The following is a 20,925-nucleotide window of genomic DNA, read 5'->3' as shown; positions in this document are numbered from 1 at the left end:
AATTTATGATTATGTATTTGAGTATCACATTCTCACAGGAACTGTATCTCAATTACGTTACAGAGTGGACTTGCTAGAGGTGAATCAGGATTATGCAACAGTTAAGGCTACTTTCTGTAGGACTCAGTTGTTACAGAATTTGTGAATGTGTCATAAAACGCAGAAAGTGCAAGAATTTTTTCAAGGGTAAATCAGTTAAATGCCACAGGTCTTCCTGCTTATGCAAAGTAGTACTCCCGCACTGCTAAGTCACAGCAAACAGACTTAATTGGTTACTACACGAACGATTCTTAATATCTTTTTGCCTGATATTCTGACAATTTACTGAAATGCTGAGCACTTACAGCTGCGATAAGGTATTGTACTGTTATGTATTTACATACTCTGAAGAAAGCAGGCCTTTATTGTTATGAAATGGAGGTCCCAATTCTGTGGGAACTTTTGATTTAAAATGTTTTGCAATTCTGCTTCTGGGCTGCAAAATGTGACAATAAATCCATCTTCATCTCCCAGAAGTGTCACAAAGATTATTAGAGAAGCATTTAAATACACTACCATTAAGAACTGCAGAAAAGTCTCCAGGGAAATAATTCTATATGTACAGAGAAATGTGTAGAGAAATATGAATAATGCAGAAGAACGATACCTGTATTTTTACCTTTGGCTTGTTTTGGAGCGCCCAAATCTGGATGCAGTAACCTAGCTGTGGTGTAGTGAGTACCATGTAAAAAGGAATAATCACTCCCTTCATCTACTGGGCTTGCCGGTGGTTCAAGTTGGGTTTGCTGTCTACCACGACTCTCAAGTACATTTCAGAAAAAGTAATAAAAATTACTGAAACTGTAGCAACCTTTAAGATGTAACTTCATGTCTATACTATATCAATGACATTTTACATAGAATTCTGACTGCATAGTTTCAATATGAAGTGTCAACAGCATGGCATATACTCTCATAAATTTAAGACCTAAATTTGCATTAATTACACAATGAAAATTTTCACTAGGTGGAGATTTTGGAAGTTCAGGCAAAGCACTAGTTAAGAGTGATTAATTATACATGTAGTTCCATTAATCTTTAGTCTTGTGGATCAACTTCATCATGGGGCATTTTAACGACCACGTCTTTGAAAATGACGTGATATTCACTTCATGCCACATCACACAAAAACTTAAACAAGTAATATTTCTAATACGATATGATCTTTTTAATCATGAAGATGCAGGTGTTGCCTAAAAGCAATGGAAAGTTTTTCAGTGTCAATGTGAGAAAACTCCTCTTCCAGGGACAAGGTCATTCTACATCCAAATATAGCCTGGAGAGCTAAACCACTCTGAGATAATGCCATGATTCGTATAATAATCAGGGTACCTTCATTAAATGCATTAGCGAGGCAAATCATCAAACCATACAGAATAATGCATTCAATTACTATATATTCTCGTGAAAGCTTTCTTCAGGCTACTTCATTCAATGTATACTATGGACATCACTAGCAGTCACTCTATGTAACAGCATTGCCCATCTGACAAAACACTGGAAAAGACAAATCTATTTGTTATTCTAGTAAGTCTTCAAAGTTTTTGTTCAGGAAGGTTTGAGCTTTTCACATTGATATGTCTCAAAAGAACGGAAATTTGAGGAGAAATCCAAGCTGAGTCCCAAAATGTTCTTAGTTTTGCTTTTGAAAGAGCTGAAAGAAAACTAACACTGATTTTAGCTGGATTTCTTTATGCACTAAAATACTAAGCATACTTTTCAGGCAATTATTTAAAAACAAATGAACCTACCAAAAAGAGGAAGAAAAAAAAAAAGAACAAACTAGGCTTCTTTCCCCTGACCTTATTAACTGTCAAGGTAACTGCTTTACTAGCTTTTGTATTCATGTTAAAATGGACTCAATCATATAGAAGTAAGAACACAACCAGATTTATATTTTCATGTTTCAAGCTTGCAATGAATTTTAGGTTACATTCCAGCACCTACTAAAATCCCCTATTAAATGAAAAAGATATCCTAAAGTGGAAAGAAGCAAGAACTGATCCTGTAAAATCTGTCTTTCACTAGCTCTCTGCAAAGGAGGCAAGAAAATCCTAACTGAAATGTTTCCCTCTAGTCTAGCAGAGAGAATAATGAGTGTCAGTTAGAACTTTTCCAGAATATGCCAGGTCAAAGTGGGTCACATCACCATCATCTTAATTTTATTTGTAAAAGGAATGCAGAAGAATCAAAGCACAGGAAGTTGTCCCTAGGCTCACCAGCACCAGGAGCTTTTCGGTGGAATCAGGCAATGGCAACCCTGCTCAGTCCTGTCCTCGGTAAGACATCACAGAAGAGGATCGGCAAGCGCTGTGGAAGTGAAGCCTAGAGAGGCTGTGGCTTAGAGCTGGCTGGGACGCAAGCAGGGCCCTCCAGTCATCTGTGCTGGATGTACTGACATGTAAGCAAGCCTAACACTGGGTTTACTTGCTCTGCAGTTTTCAGAGGAGCAGGTAAAATAGTGGCAAATGTAAGGTGCCGTTTTTATGATAGGGAAAGTATATAAATGATAGTGCGCAGAGGAAGAAGTCAAAGGGAAATTCAGCTCTGCGAACAAAGGGAATACTATTAACATCTTCATTATACTTTTACCCCTGGACCTCCATTTTTTGAAAGGATTCAAAGCCTGAAGGTACTCAGTTTTCAGTAGTGTGCAAAGTTTTAGTTAATCGGACTTTTTCCTGTGCCTATACCCTGCAGAAATTGTTCTCTAAGAAATATTCCGAGGAAATGTGTCCTAATGCTTAGAGCAAAGCTCTGGAAGCTATTTCTAGCTGTGCACAATGACCTTCTGTTTGATCTTGGTTAATTTACTGAAATTTGTTAAGTGTTTTATATTCTAACAAAAGGGTATTATTTTTCCTGTATTTTTGTTCAATATCATTATTAATATCTACTCATTCCTCAGAGGAATTTATAGTGCTCTGTTCACATTTAATTTCTATAGCGATACCTTCAGCTGAGAGGAGTAATAGAAGTATAAATTGTACCATCTTCTATTTCTCAGACAGTAATAATACCTTCAGACAAGAACAAGCAATTGAAGAGGTTTGATTTTCTGATGAGCGGTCTCTATTGTAATTCACATCTTCAGTATTTTTATTTTACACGTGTACAACAGGACTTGTATTCCTCAGACCAGAACTGCATTTACTCATCGGAAAAGAATGAGAAAAACTCAGGATGCTTAGGTATAAGTAGGAAAGCTTTAGTAAGAGAATATCTCCAATGCTATTCTACGTAGCTCCTCATGGCAGCAAGTTTTAAAAATCCAGATGTAGTGTACAGAAGACACATGCGAATAATTCAGGAGATACAGCAAAGTGCTAGTCACAAAGCATTAGAACTGTTCTGTTAAACCTGCTGGTTGACAGCTAGGCATTCCAACCCCAGCACTGCTTGCAAACAATTTCCAGTGAGAGCCTGTTATTAAACGTGCCTTAAGCACGACAAAGCTTAGCATATGCTTTTTACTGGGAGCATAACGCACTAGTAGCAATATGCACATAAGCAATAATGCAACGTTCATTTTGCATATGGAACCTAAATATTTTAGCAGATGAGAATAACACAATATTGGGTAAGTAAGCTTCTGCCATAAAGGAGAAAACAGAGATTCTATTCACCATCCCTCGCTATGATGTTTTTTATAGCACTTCCTATGGGAATTGTTTCTTGCACACTCGATGCTTATCAAGATGACCATACTGAACCTAAGAAAGTTTTCTCTCTTGCCTAATGTGTTCATTGTTTTTTGCTTTACTAATTTAACTGTTGTAACTGGGCTATCTGGAAAGCTGACCAAAGAGTTATTCAATTCTTTGTAAGCCAGTTTATGGAATTTACATTAAGTTGTATCTTTTATAATAAAGAGAAACACTAAAGCTTAAGTGGATCTATTATGTATTATTTACAGATTTCAGGGTTTTCTGTGTAACTTCTTTCTCTGGACTTTGTAAATTTTCTGCACTATATATAATATACTTCCAAGAATGATCCTTTAATTTATAAACATAATTGACACATTACTTACTGTTTTCGTCTGCATTCAATTGCTCTATCTATCCTGAACTCAGGTAAACTGATGAATCCTTCTGCCTTTTCATCCTATCGAAAGAGAAGAAAAAGTGATGGTGAAGAACAGTTAAAGAAGAGAGAAACGAGCAGTAGCCATTTGGGTCTTATACTAAGAACAGTCATCCAATCAATTGAAATACTGAACATATTTTCCCCATATGTTTTTATTTTAAAAATGTATTTACTTCATCGTACAATACCAGTACCTTTTATGAAGTAAGTAAACTGACAGTTCCTTCAAGGAGCTGCAGTCATCCTAATTCCCCTTTGCTGAAGATTACAGAAAACCTTTCAGCACCAAATACAGCATCTAGAACATCATTCGAGACACCAATAGCTACAGAGAAGAATTCTGAGTTTCTTCATCAGATCATCTACATTTTAAAACTGTTTAGTGAATGCCTCCTTTTAAAGTCATGATTGTGCAGGCCATCTGCCTTCTATTAATAATTGAGGGGGTTCCTACAGCCAGCCGACCAGTGATTAAATCGAACAGTAGTAACTAGAAAGTATCTCTTGTCACTTTTTGCTTATTTTGCAGTAATTTACCAGGCAAAGCAAGGAGACACAGTAACACCAGGCAGATTTTTCAAAAGTATTAGCAAGTCTACTGTGAATTATGGATTGGCTGTAAACAACAGACTGAAAATCAGTGGGACACATAACAACTACCACGTTGCATGTAACAATGTCAAACAAACAAAACGTACAACACAAAAACTGAAGGTCTTTATCATCCGTAGCCTGAAACAACACTGCTTTAAGCTGACAAGAACGTACTAAACTGAGGATAATTATGCTAGTAAAATGGTCCTCCTGAGGAAAATGGAAAATATGGACTAAAATATCAGTAATCAAAGCAGGCTGTACACAGTTTAGATCAGGCATGGAGACTCAATGTGTACAAATGGAAGAACAGCAGTCTAATGATTTTTGGCTTCTCCCCGCCATTATTTTTTCCTACATATATGCAGATTGCACAAGTGTAGGCCCAATGGTTTTCAATAAAATTTTGCCAAGAACAGCGTTTTACACATGAGAAACTGCAAACTCCAGCCTAGTTCAGCAAAAAGCAAGAGGAACTTCGATATAAGAATAACTTTCAGATAAAGAGATCTACAAATGCATATTTTCCCATCTGCTTTACATAATGCTTAACTACCATGAATGTTTACACTGTATACATCTCCTCACGCAACTGAAACTAAGGAGAGCTGAGTGTGAACACTATGTTAGTCCAAAAAAATACTATCTGTGGAAAAGTATTATCTACTGATGCATTCATTTCTTTAAGAGTGTCATGAACATCTGCTATTTTATTCAGCTTGGACATCGACTTTGGAGACTTTAAAAAATAATTGCAATTGAAATATTTCAAGCTAGAGTGACCCAGACCTGGCAATTAATGTGGCAGTTCACTAACATATCCTACCACGTAGTAAAAATAAACTTTATTCAAAAGTAGTATAAAGCTTACGGTTTATTTTTGGCTTTCTCCACACACAGAGTTTACTTACATTCTGGTTTGTATACCAGTACAAGGATGAATCCTTCAGAATAAACCAGTACTTTTTCCATTTCTGTGTGAAATAGCCTTTGGCATCCTTTTTCTTCCACAGCCAGCCTTCACAATCCCCATGCCCCAAGTCTTTGCAGGAAATCCGTCTTCTGCTCCCACTTGTTAGAGAACTCCCTGAGAACACAACAATAGTGTCAGACATCTCACCGAATGAAAGAGTGAAAGAACTTTTTCTCCTCAATATAAACACACTACTAATTTTTAATGATGAGTCAATTCAAAATCCTTCCAGCCAAATCCTCTCCAGTTTCAGAGAGAGGAGATTGAATGAACAATTTCCAAATTCAACAATGCTCTGCAATTTTGGTTTCAGCATGAATACAAAATTAAAAGGCCCTGGTTTATGTAATGGTTTATTTAATCTCTGGAGGGTTCATTCCTCTTAGGGCTGCATTTTTATTTGATTAAGACGAGCATCATCACTGCAAAGTAAAACTGTATTAATTTAGCCCTCAATCTGAAACTCAGAGTATGACATAATCTGTATGCAGATGTAAACACTATTTCTTCCGTATATCTTCTGTTACTAATTTTAGCAATAGAAGGCCTGTCAAATTCTGGAAATTTTTTAACTCAATTTTTATAGTCAATATTTATAGTCAATAAAAAAGAAAGATCATCCACTTCCACAAAAATGCTCATGATTACATTTCTTCTATTCTGAATTTAACTGAACAACAATATTTTAACTTTACTGCATCCTGTTTAAAGGCACAGCACCAGGAAAAGTTTTTTTGTCGTTATTATTTTAATACATCCTAATTGAAAGGCTTAAAGTTTTAGTGTGCCTTGTAAATATTGATAAGAACAGTCTTCTTAATTATGGTATCATTTTTCCTGAAAAAAACTCTAGGAAATTGCCTTAATATATTAGACATTTTTCTATGAAAAAATCCAGTTTACATTGCTACAAGAATTATATTTGTCCTACAGCTGTGAAACAGTGAAGAACTTTAGATAACATCAAAACACCATCCTTTGTTCTGCAACATTCCCCAACCAAGGTCTTCACATTTTGCTCTTCTTAGAATAACACACTCTCCTGTGTCCTGGTCAGGTTTAGATGTATTAAAAATGTACAGTACAGTAAAAGGAAAATTTTCATAGAAAGGAGACTAAACCAACAAACAGAATAAAAAGAGCTCACTGGCTATATAATTTTATATGAATTTATTATGCTGTAATTATTTTTCATATGCTCATTGTTTTAACAATCTCACATAGGCCATGAATAGATAAAGAAACAGAACAGAAGGAAATGGCAAAATATACAGATACTTCCTTTCTTCCACTTAAGTCAGAGGCAATTTTACCCCTGAGTCTAGCAATATTATACCTTATAACCCATTTATTTGGTATTTTAATTTGGTGTTTACTATCAAATTTAGAAATATTTGAATTAAGTTGAACTTAGGCATTTGATCCAGATCACTTATTATCAGGGAAGTTGTCTCATTTTCTAATTTCAAAATGTTAACTCAAATAAATTACCTTTTGACCATTTTCTGCTTTTTACCCTGAGGGAAGCGTAATGGAATGACTGTAAGGAAAAATAAATAAATTATGAAAAACCAATGCAGGTAATAGTAGTAACGTGAAACAGCTGGCATTCACTACCATCTCCATGGTTATCTTCAGGTTAGTTATCATAGGATCAGTTATCACAGGATCTCATTTCTCTCATTTTTCTCTTACTACTGTTATAAACATTGTAAAGAAAACAACACAGTGCTAAATCTGCAAATTAAAATCCCATTTTTTTAGTTATTAATCACAATTGCAATCAAATCATTAAGGATTCTTTGCATGAATGGTTATGCAGCAGTTTGACAACTAAGGATATAGGCTCATGAATGACCTAATAAAATGAATAATACTTGAAGTTTGGTTTAAGTGTATATGAGATAGTTACACAAATATTCATTCAAAAAGAAATATCCACCACAAACATTATACAGTTAATGCATAAAGTCAGGTGTTCAGTGACATGTTGAAGTCATGTTGTTTCCAACCATAGGAAACAATTAAGGTCGGTAGGTTGACAGAATAACTCTGAGGAGGAAAAAAAATAAATTCTTTCTTTTGTGGCTGCATTATAAAATTGTTACAGATTCTTAAGAAAAAACCTACAAGCATCTCATTATTTAAATCTTTTAAAACCAGGGATACTACTCAAAAGATGGTAAGGATTTCCCTCAAACATGTAAATGCTAGGGCAAAAATTACAGGTCAACATAACGAAGTAGCTGCCTGATTGGTAACTGCTGCTGCTGTTACCAGTAGAAAAACCAGCAGACACTCACAGCATGATAAAGCAGCAGATGCAGGCAAAGGGCAGCATAGAAAGGGCCATCTTTTTAATTTCCTTGATTTTTTCTCTGTGACAGGGAACCCTCAAGCTCAGTAGAGGGCCTAGAAGCCAGGCGCCTCAGTCAGTGGCCCAGATATCTCCATGCTCCCTTACCCAGTGGTATGACTATGGCTAATTGCCTTCTCCCAGAGATGAGCTGACTGCTTACCCTACCTTACCGCAGCTCCTCTCCATGCAGTCAAAAAGCAAACACATGCTACAAAAGTCCTTATTAACAACTGTGGTACAACATATTAAATAAGTCTTTAAATGTCACAATATTATGATTTTAGATAACTGAGGATTATAATTAAAATAAAAAATATTTAAGTTAATATTTAGGATAACGAAGGATTACAGCTTAAGCACTATAGAAAAGCAACAGCTGAAAACAGGACTCCCACTATTGGAAAGGCAAGGATTTATTTTAAATAAAAGTGGGGGAGGACGGAGCTGTTTTGCACATGCACAGACCTATTTGTAACCCTTCTGCTGTTCAGCCAGTTTACAGCATCAAACAGCACACACATTTTCTAGTGACTTGCAGAAATCAGCAATTCTTGACTCCTGAGAGAGCTTGCTCAGAGAACACCAGCTTTATGTTCTCTTTATCTCAGACTCTTCTCCTAGTCAGTCACAGTATAGGAATGCTTCGCAAAAATATTGTAATTCTGACAGGTGACAAGCTCTGTAAGTGTATATGCATTGTATCACTGTAAGACAGTACGTATTCTCCATTTACTTGATAGCTGCAAATTTATCTCCTTGTTTTGAGCACTAGAGAAGACAAAGATTAATGTTTGCTCCTGTGCTATAGGAAATGTAGTAAAAACAGTCAGAAAATGAGAAAACAAAAGTAAGTCTGTGAGAAAGTATTAAAGATGCACAGCAACACTGTTTTTTTTAAATTGATGTATTGCAAGCCACAGCAGCAGTACTGGTGCCAACTGGAGTTCTGTGGTGACTGTGACCAAAACAATCTGTTCAATGTTCCTCTTTCTCTATAAAAATGCCTTAGGACAGAGCAGGTATCTGTTTCTGAAAAAGAAATCACCAATTTTGTCCACAATTTAGGCAAAAATTATAGTGATGGAATAAACCCCAATAATTAAACTACAGTTTTCGTATGTGATTAAAGAACTGCAAGAAAAATGGAACAAGTGGAGGATATAGTCATTAGGATACTCACCAGAAACTGGTATGCATCATTCGACATAAAAGTTTTAAAAATAATGAGAATACAAGAACAACAAATCAAGGAGAGCTGAAAATATTAGCTCTTTTAAAACCAAAAGTTAATTAGTCTTACTATGTTTTGTTTATGCACACACACAATGTATTCAAAGCAAAAAAACTAGAGAAGGTGAAAAGTTTGCAATACCTTGGGGATCAGTACTTAATTAGCACTGCTAACTTACAAAATTCAAGCTTCATATTCTGAGAGATAAAAGAACTACTATATAATTAACTTTGTGGTAAACACTAAGAAAAAAGTCAGAACTCACAACTTCAAAATGACTCAGAGTTGCTATGGAAAACAGACAGATGATGTGAGAACATGCTGTGGTCGTCAGCATTTAAGTTCTGACCTCAAAACCACAAAGTAGAATGTCAAACAAAACGTACGCCCTCGCACCACAGGCCAACAAGAACAACACCACGGAGGAAAAAAAAAAAGAAAAAAAGAAAAAAAGAAAAAAAAAGAAAAAAAGAAAAAAAAGACAAAAAAGTTCCAAATATAGCCATGAAAGCATTCACTAGCAAAATACAGAAGTCACAGGGCACGTAGTGTGGATTTCCTCAGATTATGTCCTTTGGATTATTCATAGTACCAGGATCCTGGGGAACGGCCACAGGTCCAAGTGTTTTCCAGTGGAGGCAGCAGGTGAGCTAGGGTATCGGTAAACACAACTGCAGGTTTTTGCAAGCTGCAGAAAATTTAGTCATACATCTTCAGCTATTGTCACTGGTGTTTAGCCTCACTTTGTAAATATTTCAGAGGCAGAATGACATCTGACAACTTTTTTAGCACCTACTCAGTGAGAAAAGTGCTAAGTCAGAATGAAGAAATAGGCATTCTACAAATTAAGGTTCTGTTGTCTTTTGTATGAAAAATTTGCAAAATACTAAATAGTAAAATAATGTCTATTTTCCTTTGAAGACTTTCAAAATTGGTACCACAAAAATCTTTGAAAATCTGAATCCCATATCTCCCTATCATAGGATTCATACTATTTCAATATTTTAGGAGGTTTTAAAATTTTCTTTTCCTTCAGGGCAACCTTCCATCCAGAGGTCCCTTCCAACCTAGACATGGTCTATGATTCTCCTCCCCAGACTAATGCATACCTTTGAACACGTACTGAGGGTCCTACTAAAATTAACTAGAAGTACTGCATACACACAGACCTGCTGTGGTTGCAGTAGCTACTTTTCTGAATATGGAAATTATTCCTAGCTTTGTATTTTCAGATGTTTGATAATATAGACAAATATCAAGGTTTGTGATATCTTATGTATCTTTGAAAAATATGACAATGAATTGAACTGTTGGGGCATTTTGGGTGTTTTTAAGTACATTTATAAATTATTACCTTCCTCATGGATGTGCTTCCTTGACGGTCAATGGCAGAACTTGCATATCTAAGACAGAGAGAAAGATGTCAAATGACTAAAGAAAAAAAATACCTGAATAAGTAGTGCATATGCACACAGACTCTATGCATTTCCAAATATATGCTTACAGATGTAATCATTTTTCAAAGTTATTTAAAATGTAGCACTTAAAACAAGAGGCCCTTTGGAAATTCAGCCATTGTTTTCAATGAACAGTGCTAATGTTATGAAGTAACACAAACCCATTCTTAATATTCTGACTTAAAAAGACATAAATAATCTAAGAATCTCTGGTTCTGATTCAATCACTGGCCTGAAAATACTCAATCCTAAGATTCAAAAGCAACCCATACAATTCCCCTCTCTTAGGACATGTAAGTAATTGGTTCTTTGTTGGAAGGCAAACTCTTATTTGTGCGTTTTTTTCAGCATCAACAGCATTTAACACAGGTGTAGTGGACTCCTAGTATCCAGACTAAAGTGGGAAAGAATAAGTATTTTTAAACAGGAAAAAAGTAGGAATACAAAGAAATAATTTAGTAATTTTGTTTTATGAGTAATTTGCATTTTAAAATGTAACAGCTTACTGATATGTATTTGAACTGATAACTTTTAGGAAAGACTCATAGATGTTCCATATTTTGCAAAGTTGTTTCCTTCCCATATTATCACAGAATCAATCAAGGATAACCCAAATTGCTTAGTTGGTGTCTTCGAGTTACTTTTTGGGTATCTTCAGCAATATATAAGCACGCACATAAACACCCAGACATCAGTAAGTATGTAACTATCGGGCCAAATTAGACATGACTGTCAGATGTGGTTGCCAGGTACAGAGAAAGTCTAATAGCTTCTTTTGTTCTATTCTTTCCCTACCACCTCCTCTTTCATATTCTGGAAGCACTTAAAAACAGGAAATTCATAAAGACCACAGCAATTTAGCAGTTAACTAGAAAATTTAGATCCAAAGAAAAACAGTAATACTTTCGTGGTACTGATATCCTAGCAGTATCTTCTTGGCTGGCAAACAAGGAATGCAAGAGTTATACTTGCTATTGGAAGAAAGTGTGGTGACCATTTTCCATGGGCCCACTAACAACCCTGATGTAAAGAACAGAAACTCTTAGCAGCAAAATTAACACCAAGTAAGCTTTCCCAAACTAGCTTCAATGTAGGCTCCAACTGCTGCTTTTTAACTGCTTTTTTAAGTCGTTATGCTTTTTAACATCAATATCCCTTTACTAGACAAACTGGCATACTGCTCGATTAGCAGAAAGGCTATTGCAGAGCACTGTTTGAAGTTCTAAAACCCCGGAGAAGGTCCAGGCAAAGTTTCACTTTTCTGAAGATGTGTAATTAGTGTCCAGACACAACGGTACTGCAAATGTTTTAGGTTACAAAGGGTAAAGCCTGCGAGAGTCCCTGCATGTGAATTTTTCACTTAAGGAGACATTTTCTGCATGCCTTTCCCATATAAACATTACGCATACAATAATTTGTCTCTACATAGTTAGTAGCAGTTGTATTCCTAAATCCTTTTGAAACACTGCAACAGTGAAAGCTGTTAGGTAGGTACAGATGCAGTAGTGGTCCTCCAAAATTCTTAATAGCGTACAGTTCTGATTCCTTAGCGTCAGAGAGGACCGAGGGAAACTGGAAAGGAACTCATCTGTCTCTCAAGGCAACTGAGGGCAATGCTGGGGAAGTTTCTGAACTCAGGAGTGTTCTGAAGAGAGTAAATAAGGAATAAATATTCAATGTCACCTTGAATAAAGGGGCAATATAAGTTATGTAAAATTAGTAATTAGCTTCTTTTGTTTTGAACCTTCATTCATTAACACATACAATTAAAATTTTTGGTATTCACAGCATCCTGCAAGCAAAGAGTTCCACATTGTTTTGCTACAGGATGCCGTGGATACCAAAAATTTGCACAGACTTTAAAAGGCAAAAATACTCTCTATGGCATATCTGAGCTTTCTCTTGGAGTTCTCTAAAGGCTAGAGAACTGTCCTGGTTTCAGCTGGGATAGAGTTGATTTTCTTCCTAGCAGCAGCTATAGTGCTGTGATTTGGATTTAGGATGAGAATACTGTTGATAACACACTGATGTTTTGGTTGTTGCTGGGCAATGTTTACACCAAGTCAAGGAACTTTCAGCTTCTCACACCACCCCACCAGCAAGAAGGCTGGGGGTGCACAAGGAACTGGGAGGGGACATGGCCAGGACAGCTGACCCAACTGGCCAAGGAATATTCCATACTACATGACATCATGCTCAGTATGGAACCTGGGGGGAGCTGCTGGGGGTTTAGACCATGGTTCAGGAACTAGCTGGACATCAGTGGTCTGTGAGGGGGTGAGCAATTGTGCCGTGCATTACTTGGTTTGTATATTCTTTTATCATTATTATTATTCTCTTCCTTTTCTGTCACATTCAACTGTCTTTATCTCAACCCATGAGTTTTGTCCTTTTTTTTTTTTCCCCAATTCTCTCGCCCATCCCACTGGTGTGGGGGCAGCGAGTGAACGAACGGCTGTGTGGTCATTTTAGCTGTCTGCCAGGTGAAACCACAACAAGAACAAAGCAGGGAAGCATCACCAGAAGCCTTTCCTCATACAAACAGTACTGGTCATTAATGGAAACAGGACACTCAGAGTCAACTTTGTGCGATCTAGCACAGAAATTCTTAGACACACAATTTCCCCTCATGTATTCAAAAGTAAGAAAAAGGGGACGTGGGAAAACCTTAAAAATGTGAATGGTTTTGTGTATGTTGTATAAATAGAAAAGGAGTGCAAGAAAGGGAAAGGAATTGACGGGGAAAAATTAAAAAGGAATAAAAGGACTGTGGACATTTTAAACATATTCCCAAATTCTGTTGGTCATAATAATAATAATAATTAATAAAAGTATCTGTCTTAAGTCAGCAAGATAGGAAGTGGCATTTCTCATTTGATGATTTCCATTGTTACGAGAAATCAAATCTACCAGTAGAAACAACAACTGCCTTGTCAGTTAAAAGCGTCTATCAGTTCTGAGTCAAAGGAAATTCCAGACTGCAGTGAAAAGATGGGATGCGTAAGATGAAAATTAAAATCATAAAAGTTAATAGGCAAGACTGAGATGTTCTGAGCTGCCTGTAGATTACAAGGATTGAAAGAAACAACTGATAACCAAAAAAGTTCAACTTCCAACATTTGGTAAAGGAATGGACAGACGCCCAAACCACTGCAAGGCAGATTTTGTCCTTAATGCTCCATTCCTTTCTGCCCATGAGAACGCCATAAATGCACTTCAATCCTTCTGGGCATTCCCCCCTCCCCGATTTCTGGTCCGTTTCTTTAATCACGGCTTTGATCCGTCTGGAAAGTGTCAGTTTTAATGTTTCCGTTCTTTCTCTCGGCCAATATGCAGTATGAATAATACATCTATGTTTTCATCTGAAAAGTCCTTAGTCAAGTTTTATTTGCTTCTATGCAAACACAATAATGTGTTTCCTTACAGTAATCACAGACTCTTACCAGTAAAAACGTATAGAACCAGTCTGCAAACAGGCTTTTGAAAGCTGTTCAAGAGCTGGCATCTTATGAGAGGTCAGGAATAGGTGTTCTAACGTACAATGAGCCTAATTTTTTGATTTGACAACAGTTTTCAACAGTCTGCAGGAGTTTATTTTTTAAAAGATTTTATATCTATCAAATACTCCCCCCCAAATCTATTTATTCCTCAAATATTCAGATCTACAGATCACAGAAGAAATGCTGACCTAAATTCACTGTATGAAAGTGACAATATCAAGTAACTTAGACACAGAGGAACCCTGGTATGTTGTCTATTCTAATTCAAATAATCTGTATCATATTTGGTTGAATTATTCCTCACCTCTCTTTTTAGGAAACCAGTTGTTACAGAAGTGAAAAGAAAAAGAATGTGGGGGGGAGGGGGGAGGCGGGGAAAGGCATATGCAGTGATATGGTTATAATGGTCTGGACTAATATTTCTCAAATCAATTAAAACTGTTGATCTTTTACTAAACACTTGTTTTCATGTTCATGTATAATACTGGTTTTGAAACAAACTGCAGAATCTAGGAAAAGGAGGGTCAATCACTTATGAGTAACTTATACCAATTTAAAAAAACCAAACCAATAACAAATCAAACAATTATTTTGGGATGTTTGCAGAAACATTTATTGCATCATATGACATAAAAAGGGGAAAATACTATGCAAATAACTGCAAAACTATTCTGAGTCTATTCTGAGTTTGGATAAGCTCTGCCTAACTGTGTGTCATATACTGGAATTTCTATAGATAAAAAGGTTGCCTCCATCCTTATCTATTCTTCAGAACTTTGAGTAAATTATATGTTGCAAGCAAACTGAAACACATATAAAAACGGAAGAACTAGAGAATTACAGGTACTAAGAAATAAGCAGAGATAAAGGTTAAATACAGTCTATCTCTGATCTCAGTACTAGTTGCATACTGACTCAATATTCAATCAGAATGATGATGCTGAGCAGAGAGCTAAAGTAGAAAGGTTAACAAGAATGAGCTAAAAAAAGATGGAAATTACTTTGACCTACATGGAAGCAAAATGCTGAGAATTTAAAGGACTCAAGTAGGTGTGGTACCTTCTAACCTGCATCTTAAAGGACATGCAAATGAAGTGCAAGTCTAGTGGTAAGATTTGTAATCAGGATTTCAAATGAAGAACAGTGTTGTATGATTAGAAAATAGCAATAATGAATCTCTAGAAAACCAATAAGAACGGAAAAACCTAGAAGTATGGGGGATAGCAGAAATACTGTATTGCAGATTAATGTATTTGGTAAAAGCTGTAAGAAGCAGAATGTAAAGACATACCTGGTAAAAGATTTCTAGTGAATGCTGAGAATTGTCACCCACCAAACACTGAAAATGTGAAATTGGCAGTGCAGCTGCACACATCTCTGCACCTCTGCCATCAGAGCAGTTATATCCATTTAAAAGCATCACCAGAATTCTGAGCATCCTGCACTTTCTGTTCATACATACAAGAATTCCTCTTTTAGTGAACAGAAGTGACTTGTCATTTCTTGGTGAAACAAGTACCACCAAACAAGTGCAGCTGTGAATACCACCGCCATGTCAACACTCATTCCTCTCTCCTGTTGAGGAACATGTTTTCATTTTCCACACATCTTTACTTGTCCCATAAACTCTAGTAAGGAATAGTGGTTTAGCTTGTAAAATTTACAGAATATCTACTGAAAACAAGGACTGATTTTAACCAGCTGCATACAAATTAAACATCCCTTATCACATAAGCAATGCTCTGAAAGAAGATCAAATAAAATGGCTCTTACACATTATCAGTGCTCTTAATTATAACATCCCAATACTCTTTCTATTACCTTCAGGGTCATTAAATCCATCACTAAATGAAGTTATAACTGTATCAGAACAAAATGATGTCTCTTATTAGATAGCTATCATTTTGGCTTCTCCACAGGTGACAGGATACAGATAATAAATCCCAATGAATGAATACAGCCTGGAAATAAGATAATCACGTTGAGTGTTACTTACCTTTCACCTCATCTTTGGTATCTGTAATAGTTACAATCTATATTGTTGACTTTCTTTAAGCTCCTACTCTGGCAGTAATGGATAGGATTATAAACTGGAAGTAATATAAAATTATTCTAGTTATAACAAACTGCTAATATATATTTACCATTGATTGAACAATTATTTTAGATACAAATAATTTCTTTGGTTTGTAGTTATTTGACCAAACACAGCAATCCAAACTTATCTTTTGACTATTCCAATTTGCAGTAATTTTTTTAATCTATAGAAGTTTCCAGTAGGTAAAAAAAGAGGACTATTTGCCCGAATTTGCTCCTGGAACAAAGCTAACTGGCTATAAATTACTGGCTGGTGTATTTATGTTCTGTCACGGTACAACATGCTCTGAGCGTTCTGACTGCGGACCTATGTGAAATGTCCAAGCTGAAGCACTGTCCACACACACACTATTCTGAGAGCTTTTCTTGCTAGTCCTCTGTAGGATGGTTCCTGTTTCATAAGGTTACGTAAATGTAGGATCTCAAGTACACAGCACAGATGATCAAGAGCTAATTTCAAAGCTGCTGGTTAAACATTATGGAAGCCTGCATTTGAAAATACACTGTTAGTCCCTGATGCCACCTGGATACTTCAAAGCATACGGCGATCTGAAACACAGAGAGCTCAATAACAAGTCCATTGATCCACAGCAGTGATGAACAACTAGCAAATAACACCTGCTCTTTTGTACTTGGCAAACACTTGGGAGATGTACGTTTCTAGATGCAAGGGGCATGCAAAGCCCTCTTCAACCTTCATGTCTCACATTCTGAATTACTTCAAGTGCAATCTGGTTAGAGCTCAGGGTCAAGGCCACCATAATTAACTTGAGCAAAAAAAAAAAAAAAAGAGTTCAGCATACTAGAAAATATATTTGTGCAGAAAAGTATTGTTCCTAATGTGAAATTTCCTTAGGGCTGGTTCACAAGAACACATATGTAGCAATTTGGATTTATCTACTTGGTCACAGGAATGCATTTTTAACCACCTTGCCCAGGTTCATGATTTATATTTAGGTTATTAGAACCTCCATAGCTTATGTAACATATTCCTGTTACAACAAATAAATTCTCACTGAAAATTAATTATTGAGTATTTTGTAGTGAGATTTGAAATCCCATCTCAGTTCCATGTTGGCTCAGCTACAGGCTATTACTTCATACTTCAACTAACAGCCAGCTCACTCAAATGCATATGCACAGTTCCGCAGTCACAAAACACTGTGAAGACTAAAAGTTACTGTCAAAATATTTCTCTCTTCTTACCTCTCTAGCATTAACCACAACTGAAAAAAAAAAATAAAAAATTTCCAAAGCATGCCACTGTGGACACAATTAAAACAATTTTTACTCTTTAATATTTACAAAGACAAAACATGTGAAAAAGAACCTGAGCAGCATTTTCGCATGGAAAGTAAGTGCAAATGGTCATAAAACCTGATTATTCAACTAACAGTTGTGCAGTGCATGAATGATACAATTCTCTTCTGCCTTCTCTTTCCCTTGCAAGCCTGCATGATTAGCTAAGCAGAGCAAGATCTTCAAACCCAAGGTCTCCGTAATGATGTCACGGTTACATTATGCACGCATGCTTGGAATCCACAGGTGTCAAGTTTTCCTATTACTAGAAAAAAATTTCTCCTAAACTAAAATGAAGATCAAAGAACACAATGAATGCTGCTAAGCACACAGTCAGATGTTAGTATGCAAAAAAGCTGCAGCAGGGACTTCATGTTAGGTGCCTGTTACCACTTTTTCATTTGTGGAACTAGAACAAACAGAGTAAACTGCTTCCCGTAAAAAGGAAAGCAAATCGGCTGCTTCTTCAGGAAGCCTTTAATTCAGATTGCCTTTCTAAAACCTCAGAACACTCACACATTTAGTGATTCCACCTCCAGTTGCAGAGTGTAATTTCCTAAATCATGACACCTGCTCAGAAGTGAAGAATCAGTCCTTGCCTGTGGCTGCCCTACTTTTCTAGCTTAAAAGCAGAGCTCAGATTTTTCAGCATTATCTGTCAGACAGGGGCAGAGTTTAATGTGTAACTGGACAGTACCTTATAATGAATGAGGGGTGTGGGTACCTGCATGGATGGTGAAAGTCTAGTCCTGGGCACAGTGCTGGGCCAAATATGTGATGCAGATGTGCCAAAAGAGTTTGGAAGAAACCAGAGAGTAGTGATGCAGAAATACCTAGCTTTTATTCTGCTCAAGGCAAAAAAAAAAAAAAAAAAAAGGCTCCAAGGCTTGCATTTTACTCATTTGAAGACCTTAAAAAGCTAGATATTCATAGTAACATTCCATAGTCTTGAATTTCTCACATAGCTGCTGGTGTTTTCAGTATATATTCCCTGCAGCCTGTGGTACATTCTACTACGTGCAAGAAGCACCTGTCTTCTGGGTTTTGGTTTTTTTTTCCTTTTTTTTAAAAAAAGGATGCAATCATACCACAGAAACTGCATAGGCAACTGTACAGTTAGTGAAGATAATGCTATTTCATCCAAATATGTGAATCTAACCACACAGTTTGTCTCCAGCTCCCCCAAACCTAGCTATACGCAATGAAAATCTACCAGTGCTCATCTCAGCTGATTTTAAGCCAAAAGTTTGCCAAAATTTCAAGTCATATGTCCCTGGAAAACATCTCTGGGCAAATGTCCAGTAGAGACTTGTGTCCTGTCCACCAAGGGTATTCCATCTGGATGGTGATGTCCCTGCCAAACTGGGCATGTGCAATCCACTCAGAATAATTAGGCATGCTTGGCTCTACAAAGAACAAAATTCCTTTGCAACTCTTTCCTTGTGGCTGTAAGAGACTATAGATGTGGAAAAGGAAGACAAAAAAGGGGTGAGAAGTATGGCGCTCTTTTTTTCAGAGGGGTCTGCAATTTCTTTCTGTTGCAGAAAGTCAGGTAGGAAGGACCTGAGGGAGGGAGCAGCCATCCAGAATGAAGGAGGGTGAGAAAAGGAGGTGACAGTAAGGAGAAACAAGTGTGAGGGAAGAACAGGACAATAGCATCTGGTGAGAAAGAGCTGGGAGGCTAAGTGAAAACAGTAAATACATAACATATATGGAAAGCAGTAAGTTCTGAGAACTCCAGTGTAAGAGGTAAGGGCAAAAAGTGAAATCCAATTGTTACTTAAAAAGAGACCGAGACTGACACACTTTTTCCCCCACGTAACCTCTGCCGTATACAAGATGGATGGCTGCTTTGGCTCAGGATTGGAACAAAATACTAAGCAGGTCTGTACTTAATTTATTGTAAAAATAAGAATCTACATTTAGCTGAGGTAAAGGATGATGAGGTAATGGACTATCACAATGGCAGCAATGGAGAGACAAGACTGTCTTTTATAAGATGAAGTAGAATTTTACCCTAAAAAAAGTCTTTTGAAGTCCATCTTTACCTCACTTTCATCTGTGATAACAGTGCTACTCCATTTAGTTGACTGCCATTTTAAATATGCACAGGACCCTACAACTAGGGAAACATCAGTGAATTCTTACCGTTATGACTGCCTTTGAAATGAACTATGATGTTTAGTATACATATAAAGAGGTAAAAATGCTGACAATCCTGAAAAATCAGGCACAAGGTGACTCGTGTTTGGTGATCAACAACTAATATTGTTAAACCTCAGACTTGTAGCTGTAATTTGGTAATAAATTGTAATAAATGGTATTTATACCATTGAAGAAAATCATCATCAACTCTAAATCCTTTAGATTGGTGAAATCACTCTAAATGTAATTAATCATTTTATATTCAGTGCATGGTTTAGCTTCTTAAATAGAGTTAGGCCTTATACAGGATGAAAAGATATAAAAAAAGAATAATTATCCATATGAACAGATTCCAATTAAGCTTCTATGATACCTAAGTATCTGTTATTTCAAACTTATTCTTTTAATATGACTTATTGGATGCAACTACAATCTGAACATACTTCATCAGATAAACTGCAAAGGAAAAAGACAAAATTCACTATTTTATTCATTAGAACTAGTTCATTAAATTCAAACGTAAGGGACAAACTAAAGTCCTCATTCTTAGTGTTTAAATAATATGAGCCACATCTATAAACAGTAATTTTTGTACAGGCTGAATTAGCATATAGATGTTCATTGAAAAATTCTGCCTGTTATTTCTAAAAATCATGCTAGACATGCATTATGCTTTTCATCCTCAGTGTGATTCTGAAATATTAAATTTCAAAAGAAAAAATAGTATATTTACCTATATGCTACTATATACGTAGTAGTATATTTTTTCCCCTAGTAATCTGTAATAAACTTACATTTGAAGTATTTTTTCAACCTTTGTAATCTACATTTATATTTGATGTAGTTAGCAAATGAAAGTTAAGACATTTACTAAATGATATTAACAGTTTTCTCACTAAAGCCTGAAAATTTATTCTTCAAATATTGCAACTAAATTTCTAAAAGTAAACAAGTAAATCTAATTCATAGATTATGTATATATTGAAACACAGAATAACAGAAGTAATTACCTTTCTGTATCTCCACTGACTGCGTCCCCTGCTCTCTGTAGAAGAAAAACAAATAACATTAAGCACGACTAAAGACTATACTTCCTTGCGCTCAACATAGCAGTATCCGCAGTGAAAGAAGTCAGAGAACTA

At 36.2% G+C, this 20,925-nt stretch overlaps 1 protein-coding gene across 1 annotated transcript in view; it reads right to left on the bottom strand.

Annotated features, from left to right (window-relative positions):
• LOC129211951 (connector enhancer of kinase suppressor of ras 2-like) overlaps positions 1–20,925 on the bottom strand; it is a 209,535-nt gene that overhangs the window by 23,715 nt on the left and 164,895 nt on the right. The window contains exons 15-19 of the mRNA XM_054839775.1: positions 20,794–20,828; positions 10,640–10,688; positions 7,187–7,235; positions 5,634–5,809; positions 4,073–4,146 (exon numbers count right to left, since the gene is read on the bottom strand). Of these exons, the coding sequence (XP_054695750.1) occupies positions 4,073–4,146; positions 5,634–5,809; positions 7,187–7,235; positions 10,640–10,688; positions 20,794–20,828 (383 nt within the window). The remainder of the gene's footprint in view (positions 1–4,072; positions 4,147–5,633; positions 5,810–7,186; positions 7,236–10,639; positions 10,689–20,793; positions 20,829–20,925) is intronic.

The sequence above is a fragment of the Grus americana genome, chromosome 12 (genome assembly GCF_028858705.1).
Source record: "Grus americana isolate bGruAme1 chromosome 12, bGruAme1.mat, whole genome shotgun sequence".
Lineage (NCBI taxonomy): Eukaryota > Metazoa > Chordata > Aves > Gruiformes > Gruidae > Grus > Grus americana.
Note: the sequence above shows the minus strand (reverse complement) of the source record. Positions and strands in the feature narration are given on the sequence as shown.